Raw genomic sequence first — 13,347 nt, 5'->3', positions numbered from 1 at the left:
TTCGCAATAAGGCGATTATGATATTGTATAATACTCTCATTAATTGTATACTGTTTTGCATAATCATATTCTTCTAAAGCCTTATATTTCATCTAAATGACATCAGTTTTTGTTGGAAGCAAATTACACGTAAAATGGCCTTTAGAACCAGATGCCGATACTGACACGATATGATCTTGAAACAAGCTGTCATTTTCAATATAAATAGAGAGTTGTCTGTCTCAATGTTGGGCTCAATCACCACTTTCAATCATGGCTTTCCCCAAACAGTCTCAGGGTTTCGGCCTCTGGATCGTCACACTGACGTTGGTCGCTTCGTCTTGTAAGTCTCTATAAACTTAATTTTATTATTTAATTTTACTTTGCCGTCATCAAAACTGTTCAGTTTAGGTGTTCGGTGTTGAATTGTATGTAGCGTGTTTTATAGCTAAAAACATAGTTAATAACCATTGAAATACAAAGACAATTGATATAAACTCCGTTGGTTTAATGGAATTCCAATGTTGAATTACTGGAAAATATTTCAATAATTTTGTTATATGAAAGCTGAATAGATTGTAAATTGTTTGCATAAATCTGTAACTGATAGTGTTTCCTCCGTCAGTTACTCTTTTTCTTTGCTTATTCTTGAAGTGTTAAATAGCAATGTTTTATGAAAATAAGATCAAGTATATAGAAATGAAACGTGAAAAGTTTTTCGCAAATGCCTATGGGAATTCAACCAACTTTTCGGTACATCAAGAAAGATGTAATTAGTTTTTACTTGATATGAAAACTAGGAAAAAACAACGCACTATGATTGTACTGTATTGGTCTTGTTGTTTGTTATACAGTGGCCGACCATTACGATAACTACAATGGCGGTATGGGTAGTATGGGCGGAATGGTCGGTATGGGTGATATGGGAAGTGGAATGGGAGGAGGTTCCGGAACTAAAACCTGGTGCTGTGAAAACGCTAACCTCATAAACGGACGATGTGTGTGTAAACCGAACTACAAAGGAGACAGCCAACACCCATGTGTTCGTAAGTTTGATTGCAGTTTCTTTCATCCCTTTCATTAAAAAGATATTTCGATTGAACCATGTATCCACATTGTCGTACTTTGTTTTTATTTTAGTCGATTTCTTAATTTAAAAAAAAACCTTCACTTTTAATCTTTAAGTATTTCGTTAAAAATCCTTCACTTTAGATGAATATATTTCAATCTTTAAGTATTACAGTAAACAAAGCCTATGTTTGTTTCATTGCAACACGAAAAACTTGAAATAGATAGAAATACAAAGTCATGCATCACATAGTATACGAAACCAAAACAATGGTAATACTCCTTCGATTGATATAACAATTATTTGAATCACGAATGAAGGAATGCAATATGAAACGAAGGCTGATGAATTTTCGGATACGTAGGCAATTCACAAAGATAGTTGGTGCTGTGTATTAAACAGTTTTGCCGTCTACATTGGGTTACATATTACGCATCATTTAGATAATTGAGATACAATAAGAACAATGTGTATTAATAAAAAAAACTTATCAACAACATCACGACAAATACGCGCCTTAAGTATTCCATCAAATGATCGTGAAATTCGAAAATGGAATTTTTGTTTCTAAATCCTAGTTCAGATCAATTATTTTTACCTCAATGCATGTACTATTTCAATACATTATATGAGCAACAACTTTGTCTTAGTTTGATATTATATCATGACGTTCTTCTGAATTCAAGAGCCATGCTGGGATAAATGCGGACCAAACACTGAATGTGACGTGCAAGAATTTGTGTGTCGCTGTAAGAATAACATGGTCGGTGATCCTTACTCAAGTGCAGGCTGTGACGGTAGGTTTTTATTAATTATGGTATATAATTGAATAGTAGGTCTACATTAACCCGAGTTATGTTGCCATTAGGTCGTGTATTTATAGAATTGATATAATGCTGAACTGCAATAGAATGGTCAAGTAGTTTGACTAAACCATGAGATTTATTCCAAATACTTGTTGCCCAAAATGTCGGATTTTCAAAATTATCAAATTGTGTTTGTCATGTAAATGTTTATAAGATGAACTCAGTAAACATACGTATTTATTAACAAGAAGCTACACTACAAAGTAAAATTCACTTTTGTATTCAGTTCCATGCGGGGGTAAATGTATCAACAACGCCTTCTGTAACGAGGTGACCAACCAATGCGAATGTAAGGAGGGATACAGTGGAAGTGCTACAACCAAATGTTACAGTAAGTATATATTCACCCCAGGAAAATATATATAGCTTCTTGTACGGATATTGTCGTTAATTCAGCTTTCCGATCAATGTTGCGCTGTACGTATATAGTGGATTTTTGTATCTTTGTATATTTATGCATCAGTTATGTATTTTACAAGCCCCTGTCATTAAGAATCTAATTTTATGTATTTTACAGTCCCCTGTGTCATAAAGCATCTAATGTTATGTATTTTACAGTTCGTTGTGTCCTTAAGCATCTACTTTTATGTTTTTCACAGTCTCCTGTGTCATTAAGCATCTAATTTTATGTATTTCACAGTCCCCTGTGACAACAAGTGTAAGGCTAACGCATTCTGTAACAGTGACAACAAGTGTGAATGTAACTCTGGTTACATCGGAAGCCCATACAAAGGATGTGAACGTAAGTACACCGACCTTTATGGTATTAATGTATATTAGCTCGTTTATAATTGTAACCTTATGCCAATAAGTCAATACCCTTAATACACCTCATTGGGATATCTAAATTTTGACCAATCAGAAGCCACCATTATCTGTCCAAAGTGACTGTTAATAAACCATGTGAAATGTACAATAATATAAATAATATATTATATTTGATATTGAAATCTGTGTACCTACATGTATTGTTTTGAATCTGGGTACCAGATTACCATTGCAACCTACATGTTTTGGTTTGGAAACTTAAGGATTTTGGTCCCAACATTATTGTGAAGATACAATGAAACATTTGAAACTAGACTCATGACATAATCACTTCGTTTTCAAAACAATTCCTTTTATCAAAATTGACTTGTATTCGAATGACTCAAAATTTGTTCCGCATTAAAAAACAAGAACAAAAAAATAAATTAGACACAGGAACTACTTGCAATACAGGTGATTGATAACATTCCTTTGTGTGGGTTTTATATCATGAAACGTACAAAACAATGACGTATTCACTTCAAGTGCTTTAATATTTAATCATTTATATTTAATCATATTTTTTCTGTTATCATTAAGTACTACGCAAAGTAGCTCGAGTTCAAAAGTACTTTAAAACTAATCTCATAAAAACTTATTCCCTGATAATTTATTCGAGTGAGAAGAGTTCGAGGTCAAATAATATATATACACGTGTTGCTTACAGTTCCATGTGGCGGGAGCTGTCCCTCGAATTCGCACTGTGATTCTAAATCTAACAAATGTGTGTGTGATGAAGGCTTCGTCGGTAATGCTTACAAGGATGGCGGTTGTGCCGGTTAGTAGATTGTGCCCTATGTTTTCGTTATTATACACACACACTCGTTTAAATGACAGAATGATATGAAGGTCATAGACAGCTAGAATTGCAGTTGTTGTTTTTCTGAGATCGACCAAAGGAAATGTTAATAACTGTTTAAGGTAAATTATAAACATTCAAACATTTTCAAACCTTATCATGACAGTCATTTTACATCGATAACATAATGATAATTCAAAACGATATACTTTATATAGGCCTGTTCAAAAAAGGTTATAATTTATATTTATGTATTGATATACGGAATTAAGAATTTTTTTGATAGTTCCATGTGGAGGAAAATGTGTGTACAATGCCTTCTGTAAAGCCAAAGACAACAAATGTTACTGTAACCCCGGTCTGATCGGAAATCCATACGAACGATGTGCCAGTACGTGATTTTCTTACTAATCGTCAATACACATTTATCAGACAGGAATGCTTTTCATGTAATCAGTATTTGAATTCCTATTAAGACTTAAAATTGTTAATACATCATTATAACCGTTTTAACAATGCGTAAGAAATTGATTCTATAAAAAAGGCTCTGATGCTGTAATGTGTGTAACTTATATCAGACTGATCATTCATGAATACATCCTACTTAATACACAAACTATTTCACACCTTGATTTAGTATTAAAATGTATTTAACTTCATTTATTTGATATCTGTAGAGCCTTGTGATGATGCCTGTAGAGAGAACGCTTTCTGTAACAAGAAAGATAACAAGTGTTATTGTAACAAAGGATACGTCGGAAACCCAATGGTCGGCTGCAGGAGTAAGTTACAGCTTCTTTATTTACCCTATTGCTATACTATATAGCAATGTATATATTAAATAGGAAACAATTAAACAAGAGCAAATAAAAAATGTGTATAATGTCACTAATTAACGTTATCTTTTCACACAATGATTATTGAATTTATGATTATGATTTAATCAGTTAACATAAACAAATACAGAAACAGTATGTAAATTACACCAACCACGCATAATAACTCATAAACGTAATGTGACAATAATATAATTCAATTTTAATTGTAACGAGCATCTTCATTTGCTTAAAAATTTACTTTAACAGCCCATAAAGGAAAAAATGGCATCGCCGTTTGTAACGTCGCTTCAGATTGGCTGATATAACGGCGTAATGATTTCATAAAAAACAGTTTAAAAAACAATTAATTTTGAATATTGAAGAGATTGTCTACAGTATTTGAAATTGAATTATATGAATTGATTTTATTTTTTTTTATGTTATGGAGATATAACACAAAAATATGAGTATATTCTCATGCACTCAAAATGTCTTGTTATATTTCCATAATATTTCAATAACATAAAATATCTATACAGGTTAATCTTTTAATCATGCGTTACTCTCTACAATTACAAGCGATATGATATTGTTACTCTCAATGTCCACAGAGCCATGTGACGATAGATGCGTTAAAGATGCCTATTGTGATATTGACACCAATGTCTGCAAATGCAAGAAAGGACTCGTGGGAGATCCATATGTTAAATGCGGAAGTAAGTTTACAGTTGTTTTTCTCTATCTATGCATGTATATAACTACCATTGCATTTTGAATAATGAACATGGCGCACACTCATCAGAGGAAATATAAAGAAAAAAAACCCTTCATTTTGCTGAATGTTCTTTCAAATTCAAAGTGTTTGAACTTCTCTCGTCCAGAGCCATGTGATGGTAAATGCAGTAAGAAAAATGCCTATTGTGCTATGCCAGAGAATGAGTGTCGATGCAAGAAAGGTTTTGTCGGGAACCCCTTCAAAGGGTGTGACGGTAAGACATCTATAAGTATTATATTGTGATATCAATTATTCATTACAAGTCTTCTCGTTTATGGAAATGTGTCATAGCAATCGACGATACAGCGATTAAAGCTATATGCAACAAAAGCTACATATTGTATTTTATCTATTTCCTTATTCTTTGATATATGGAAATGACATTGATAAACGTATTACATTTCATTTCTATTTTTTATTCAACTAAACATACAATAATTTTAGTTAAATAAAACCGTTAGAAAAGATGAAAGAAAATTATAAAAACATCAATATTCCTCTTTTAATAAACATTTGAATTAGGCCTTTTTCCGCATATACTGGTCATAATATTGATGTGATTGCAATTGTGATGTGACCTATTTTACAGTGCCATGTAAAGGCAAATGCAAGGAGAATGCTTTCTGTAATGACAATAATGAATGTGAGTGCCGACCTGGATATTTCGGCAACCCACTCAAAGGTTGTGATAGTAAGTATCACTTTATGCAACCTTTCTTTTATTATCATACAGTATCGATAAATATGTCATAATACAAAGATTTGTGTTCAATTTAAACTTTAAAGGGATATATGTATTTTCGCCAAAGCTAAATAATAGTTCTTGAAATAAGATTAGTATATTTATCACTTCTTTAGGAAAAGGATTATTTAAAAAAATTATTAAATGATAACTTCAGAAATACAACAGTAGAAATAGTTCCTCTATAACACGTATTTGTTTTATACAATTCAGAAGTCGGTTTGAAACACGACGCTGACACTTCCACGACGAACGTTATACAGAACAATCATTCATGTTTCAGAACCAAGCGTTTTCTCACTGGTACGCCCCTCCTACTCTGTCAAAGAAACTGTTGGACAGGTCAAGATAGATGTTGTCAGGACTGGCGGAAGTTCTACTTCTAACACTGTGTCCTGGATAGCTACTGACGATACTGCTACTGAGAAGAGCGACTACGTCGGTAACAAGGGATCATTGAACTTCAAAAGCGGGGTCAACAAACTAACCATTAGTATCAAGATCCTCAATGATAAGGTACATGGCGGGTTTCTTTTTTACAGCATCGCATTTAAATCTTTGTATTGTACACATATGTCGAATGTTGTTTATTGCATAACAAAAATATGAAAAAACATGATTGTCTTTATATCACGGATAAAGGTAGTGACGTATTCCTGAAAGGAAAATGGAAGCTTTTATATATCTTGAATTTTATTTATTTTACGTCTTTAATAATTGTTGACTCATTTCAGGAATTTGAAAACGACGAGTCCTTCACCGTGTCCCTGACGTCAGTTAACAATGGTGGATCCCTGGGGTCTCTTACCGTCACTAGAGTAACCATTGATAGTGAAGACGGTGAGTTAGTCCTTTTAGATAAATACATTATGTTTGATATCAGGTAGGGCGTTAGAATTGTACATGCTGCCCCTATTGCATGATCGTAAGAGGCGACTAAATTTAGGATTTTATCTTTTCTTTCTTAATACATTACTTATTCTTCTTAACGTCTCCCTTGACACCACCTCACTTTTGGCCTTTAGTTGAGCACTCGCCCCTGTGAGGAAGGCTCTGGGTTCTGCCCCCTGGTCTAGACATACCAAAGTCTATAAGTGGTAGTTTCTGCTCCTGCTTAGCGCTCAGCATACCGGGATTTGGACGATAGGTTCGCCCGTTGTCAGTATAATGCAATTTGATTGGATGTGTTGCGTAGTGTTTTCGGTGGCATGCTTCAATAATATAGCACTATAAAAAGGGCAACAGTTACACTATACAAGAAGACACAACATGAATATACCGCAGTCTCCCAAAACACGCACCTCGCACAACATACACGCAACACACCGCAAACATGGGAGGCCGTCCTTACATGACCAAAACTGTTTATAGGACGTGAATTAATCAAACAAACAAAGATATAATAAATGTTAATATGTTACTGATATTATGACGTTGTCGATCTTGTAATCCCTATTCCCAATACCCTTATACCCAAATTTCATTAACTTGTGTACAGAAGTTCAGTGCATAGTTCAGAATTTATCTAATCTGTATAAATCACTCACACCTGTTAGCAGGTCTCTAGGTTATAGAGTCCGTCGTTGTACCCACACGTCCAAAATATAGCGTATGTGTGATGTTGTAAATTGGCAGACTGGGCATGATCTTCGGCATCATAAAAAGAATGCTTCATTGAGATAAAATTGGCACCACTATCACATGGACATAATACGAGCATGTGTTCATGGAAACAGTGCTTATTACTGAAAATGATTAAAAGCAAATGCATTAAAGATATATACTTTACAATATCCTAAATGTAATTTGTAATGCACTAAAATCATATATGGGCTGATATTGGCTGTTAAAAAAATGTACATCATCTTCCAAAAATATTTACAGAACCATGTGGAGGAGCCTGTAGAGCCAACGAACATTGTGACATGCAGTCACAGGAATGTGTCTGTAACACCGGCTACATTGTATACAAAAAGGCATGCGTTCGTAAGTATCATACTGGAGTCATTGACGCAATTTCAGAATCTATACCCTGTTTGCATCAACACCATTTGCATATATCTGAATTTGAATAGAAAGTAGCTAGTTTCGAGTTAATATTTTTATTGATAATAATTATATATTTGATACGGTCAGTTAATGAAAAAAACAAAATGTTTGAAAGTCAACAATCTTGGTATAAATAATGTGTATTGTGTAATATATATAAGAAATGTACCTAATGAATATTTCATTTCACTTATTTCACCAATCTGGTTCATGTGACAAAGACAATATCAATGCGTGTAAAAACAGCATACTGATCGAATATACGTTATTCGTGTGTGTTATAATCTTGTTTTGGGTTTTAGTTCCTTGTGGTGGACAGTGCGGACAAAATGAACGTTGTGACAACCAATCCAACAAATGTGTCTGTTTGTCAGGTTACATGTTGTTCAAAGGATCATGTGTTGGTAAGTATATATACATATAAGATATATAATATGGGTATTTCATGTAGAATTACACAAGTTTTTATTTGGTAACTATAATAATAATGATTTGAATGAATACACATATTATATCATGAAATAGCATAATTATTTGCTAAATTTAGGATTTTATCTTTTCTCTTCTTCCTGACTTACTTTCTTCTTCCTAACGTCTCCCTAACGACTCACTTTTTTCCCTTCTGTTGAGAGTTCGTCGTCCTTACATGGTCATTGCTGTTAATAGAACGTTAATCTATATACCAACCAACCAACTTTATATATTTTCTTGTGATTTGGACACCTTTTGAATGTATAAGATATCATTCTAGTTATTTCATAGTAAAATCAAAGTAATTGAATAAATAGTCGGACACTTTTGACAACAGTTTACAATATACATTCATCTACGGTAACTTTAATTAAATTATAGTTTGCTCGAAGTAGTAACAGCATGAAACACTTGTGGAGAGGCATTAATGATATACTGGATCTTGGTGGAGACAGGGTTTTTTCCCCTTCTACACCTCCTATTCTACGCTCTGAGATGTATCTCACTTATGGAACAAACCTTAAGTGTTATAACTGTTTCCACTTATATCATTTGTGTTCTAGTACCATGTGGAGGACCATGTGGACCCAATGCTAACTGTGATAAGAACAGGAATGAATGTGTCTGTAACAAGGGATACGTCCTTTATCATGGATCTTGTATGGGTAAGTTTCATACTGTTTAATTAAATAAATTAACTGTTTTTGTCTTGATATATTGCTGCTGTTGGAAAAAAACAATTACAAAAAATATGTCTAGACATCATAAAAAAGAGTCATACTGCAATATATTATAGATTTATTAACCGTTAGGTTGCTAAAATGTCTATTTTCAACAAAAGATAAAATAATATCAAGAATATTTTGGTGAACAAGAATTATGCACAATAATCTTACAGCAAAAACGTTTCAATCCTATACGATATCAGCACATTTTAGAGAAATATATAATTTCTTTAACAGTAGTTTCATTTTATACTCTTATATTACAGAGCCATGTGGAGGACCATGCGAAAAGAACGCCTATTGTGATAAGGGGAGCAATGAGTGTGTGTGTAACAAAGGACACATCCTATTCCATGGAGCATGTACTGGTATGTCGATGTCCTGGGTCTATCACTCATTGTACATATCAAAGACTGCACAAATTCTTACAATGTCGACATGATATCTTCAGATGCAGTCTTCACTCAAAATACATACTAGCATGTCGTTATGAGATATATTGATATAGTCTTTCTTCAAATGCATTGTAAAAAAAGTATTAAGTAAGAAGAGTATATGAATATATATTTTTGTTGTTTAATTGAGATTACAATGTCTACTTTGTAGTACCATGTGGAGGAAAGTGCCCAGCCAACTCCCGTTGTGATGAGGTAACAAACGAGTGTGTATGCGTCAAAGGATACATATTCTACGGAGGTTCATGCAAATGTAAGCTAGCAACATAATACCGTTAGCGTCATCCATATAAAATAATATTGATAATATTCTTGACTTCAGGAAAAATGTTTCTTATTTAAAGACGAATCGCAATTAAGCACCATTTAAGGAAAAAAACGAAATACCCATATGAAAACTCTTTGATTTTAGTCGTTCATCTGCCATTTGCTCCACGTAGGTTTCAACCACGTAACCCGAATAGTCAGAGCTGGTGTTAGAATGTCGAGATATTGTTTCAGTCCGCCGACAACAAACGACAAAACAATACGGTGTAATACATGTTTCCAATAATTTTGTCGTCAAAACGCTAACCACGGATACAGATGTCATATATTATCATTGTCATATCGTATCCTTGCAGTGCCATGCGGAGGACCTTGCGGAAAGAACGCATTCTGTGACCCTCATTCAAACAAATGTGTCTGTAACACAGGATACGTACTATTCAAAGGATCATGTACTGGTAAGTATAGCACACTACAATGGGATATCATGTTGTTATCTTCCAAAACACTTCACAAAGGGTAAGGTATCGGCGAAAGATAACTTATTGACGGTCCGTTTACCATCAGTATATCATGAAAATGAAATACATGGTATCTGAATTACAAAATGATAATAATGCTTAGAAACACGAATACTTCAAACAAGTAAGACGCAAATCAATTTATTTACGCATTGAAGTCACTGTTTTTTAATTTAATCGGAGTATGAAAGATATTTTGTTTGTAAACTGTGTGAATCCGATGAAATTAAAAAATAGTGACTTCAATGCTTATAATTAATTTTCCAGGCTACTTTATAAAATGAGATACGTTTACACGTACGATTCCATTTATTTTTTCCAAGGGATTATTTTTTCCAAATCGATACGCAACGTCAATGTTTCTATTGTGACGTCACGTGGAATGAAAAAAATGAACAGGCCAATCAGAAACCCAGCAACAAAGAGAAAATTAATTATTAGTTGATATAAAAAATAGTGATATTTTATAAGCATGCTGACACATGTTTTTCAGTGCCATGTGGAGGACCTTGCGGAAACAATGCCTACTGTAACCGCCAGACCAACGAATGTGTGTGTAACTCAGGATACATGGTATGGAAAGGAGGCTGTGTCTGTAAGTAGGCTCTATAATGAATTATACAAAATACATATATACGATGTGTCGATTCTCTGTAGCAATAAAGCTTGGGTATTCGGCTCCGTTGAACCTCTAGGACTTTTTATGAGTAGTGATCAAAAGATTAAAAGTGATAATAAATATGGCGAATGAAACAGAGCCAGAAAAAAAATCATCGTATAAACGGTTAAACAGGTAAAAATAGGCGTTGATACATACAAACATTAATATATCCAGGTATGTCGATTTCTAATTATTTGTTAAAGATGACAATTAATATGTTGATAAGTGCGATTATAATATATCATATACGTAGCAAATTCCTAAACCCTAGATATATTAGTCTATATACGATCAATAGTAAAACATTTTGTTTTGGTTAAAATTGACCTTAATTTACCTTCTATGTGTGTCTGCACTCGCCTTTTATTTCAGTGCCATGTGGAGGCCATTGCGGACCAAACGCTTTCTGTGACAAAGGAAAAAACCAGTGTGTCTGCAATCAAGGATATTTTGTCTACCACGGATCCTGTGTCCGTAAGTGTTTGTCAAAAGGATCAAATTTTAAGAACTGTGTATTGGTATTATTTTGGTATTTTCCAAAGTTGATGGTATGAATTCCCAGTTCAAATCAGGAAAACAACATTCTGATTATGTACATTATAGATAAAACTAAACATTAACATTTTAACATATAGACTCAAAACAACACCATATGCCGTTAAGACACGTTTATTAACATGCTTTATATGTTGATGCCATTGCGTGAAAAAATGACATTTGATTGGGTTACGAAATGCCATACAGAGGTTGTTTGTATTAAGGCCCTGTACATTGATAGTTATTCCATTTGACTTCTTGTAGTGCCATGCGGAGGACACTGTGTCCCAAACTCCTATTGTGACAAGGATAGTAACCAATGTGTCTGTAACAAGGGATACATGTTGTTCCATGGATCGTGTGTCGGTACGTTTATCTGCTCGAACAGGTTGTCTGGGTGGTCTCATAATCATTTGTCCATTGAATTAAAAAAAGTGTCTATAAATGGAATATAATACAAATAAGGATATGATGTTTTAATAATTTTGATCCTTGCCTGCTTATGTGTAAAGACGAATGCTGATGTGGAAGCGATCTTGTTTCTGAGGGAGTATGTTCAAATAATATAAACAATACAGAAAATGTTGTAATTATCCATATTCATTCTAAATATAGTTCCATGCGGCGGTAAATGTGGGCCCAATGCTTTTTGTGATGAGAACATCAACCAGTGTGTCTGTAACACCGGATATTTCCTTTATAATGGAGCATGCACTGGTAAGTTTTAATTGTAAAATGTCTACAAGCAGCTGGAAATAATGGAAAATACCTTGATGTTTGTCATTATTTTCATATATTGAAAACCTTTTTATGTGTAGCCGTCTACTAACACTAATATATGTAGAAAGAGGAACGATGTTGAATTTTGTATGTATTGTTGAACGGTTTTGATGTTAAATTCAGTCAGTTTTTTTTATTAATGCAATCATTTTGTTAATGCCATAGTTCATATTTTACACAGAGCCATGCGGTGGTCCCTGTGGGAAGAATGCCTATTGTGATCGCCTGTCCAACCAGTGTGTATGTAACCAGGGCTACTCTCTGTACAAAGGAAGCTGCATCGGTAAGTATACATCAATTATTCATTAAAGTTTTGGCCATTTAACCATATACGTAGTCATGCAAACCAGACCAAGGATAAAAGGTTGACGTTAATACTTTTAAGAGTTATGCACAGTCATTAAATGATCATACATTTTTTGCATATTGATGTGTTTCAATTACTCTAATTAATCATTTAATAATCACGATAAGAGGGTTATTTATCTATAAAGACATGGTCAATATGCTCTGTTTCCAGTACCATGCGGTGGCCCATGCGGATCTAATGCTCGATGTGACATGGATGCCAACAAATGTGTCTGCTACCAGGGATACTTCCTCTTCAAAGGATCATGTGTCTGTAAGTATCGAACACTGTATTTATTCTAAAATCTAAGAAGGTAAACCCTTTTCATGGCAAATTTCATGTAAACACTTCAGCACAGGCTTGGTTACTGTCACTACATCATAGAGGTATGAACACTGTATAACCTGTCATATGCTGTAAACAAAGTCAAACATAAATTGTTGTAATATCCAATTTAGTGCCCTGCGGCGGAGGCTGTGGACCTAATGCCTTCTGCAACAAGGGAACTAACGAATGTCAATGCAACACAGGATATATGATTTACCATGGACAATGTACTCGTAAGTTTATTATCGTTTCTATTATAAATATATTTTCTTTATATATAAATTCCATCATATATGTATGTGCATAGGAAACTAGTAGCAAACACAGGAATGTAATTTTCAGAATGGCTA

The 13,347-nt window shown here is 33.8% G+C and overlaps 1 protein-coding gene across 4 annotated transcripts in view; it reads left to right on the top strand.

The window, feature by feature from the left end:
• Positions 1–241: 241 nt before the first annotated feature.
• LOC138314673 (multiple epidermal growth factor-like domains protein 6) overlaps positions 242–13,347 on the top strand; it is a 31,345-nt gene continuing 18,239 nt past the window's right edge. For all 4 annotated transcript variants that reach the window (XM_069255134.1, XM_069255132.1, XM_069255133.1 and 1 more), the window contains exons 1-26: positions 242–322; positions 834–1,025; positions 1,735–1,845; positions 2,141–2,245; positions 2,555–2,656; positions 3,389–3,499; positions 3,807–3,911; positions 4,198–4,302; positions 4,950–5,054; positions 5,220–5,327; positions 5,703–5,804; positions 6,139–6,371; positions 6,590–6,695; positions 7,740–7,841; positions 8,207–8,308; positions 8,939–9,040; positions 9,367–9,468; positions 9,707–9,808; positions 10,179–10,280; positions 10,837–10,938; positions 11,377–11,478; positions 11,806–11,907; positions 12,157–12,258; positions 12,503–12,604; positions 12,842–12,943; positions 13,129–13,230. In XM_069255134.1, coding sequence (XP_069111235.1) covers positions 253–322; positions 834–1,025; positions 1,735–1,845; positions 2,141–2,245; positions 2,555–2,656; positions 3,389–3,499; positions 3,807–3,911; positions 4,198–4,302; positions 4,950–5,054; positions 5,220–5,327; positions 5,703–5,804; positions 6,139–6,371; positions 6,590–6,695; positions 7,740–7,841; positions 8,207–8,308; positions 8,939–9,040; positions 9,367–9,468; positions 9,707–9,808; positions 10,179–10,280; positions 10,837–10,938; positions 11,377–11,478; positions 11,806–11,907; positions 12,157–12,258; positions 12,503–12,604; positions 12,842–12,943; positions 13,129–13,230 — 2,881 coding nt within the window. In that variant the 5' untranslated portion in view covers positions 242–252. The remainder of the gene's footprint in view (positions 323–833; positions 1,026–1,734; positions 1,846–2,140; positions 2,246–2,554; positions 2,657–3,388; positions 3,500–3,806; positions 3,912–4,197; positions 4,303–4,949; positions 5,055–5,219; positions 5,328–5,702; positions 5,805–6,138; positions 6,372–6,589; positions 6,696–7,739; positions 7,842–8,206; positions 8,309–8,938; positions 9,041–9,366; positions 9,469–9,706; positions 9,809–10,178; positions 10,281–10,836; positions 10,939–11,376; positions 11,479–11,805; positions 11,908–12,156; positions 12,259–12,502; positions 12,605–12,841; positions 12,944–13,128; positions 13,231–13,347) is intronic.

The sequence above is a fragment of the Argopecten irradians genome, chromosome 2 (genome assembly GCF_041381155.1).
Source record: "Argopecten irradians isolate NY chromosome 2, Ai_NY, whole genome shotgun sequence".
Taxonomy (NCBI): Eukaryota; Metazoa; Mollusca; class Bivalvia; order Pectinida; family Pectinidae; genus Argopecten; species Argopecten irradians.
Note: the sequence above shows the minus strand (reverse complement) of the source record. Positions and strands in the feature narration are given on the sequence as shown.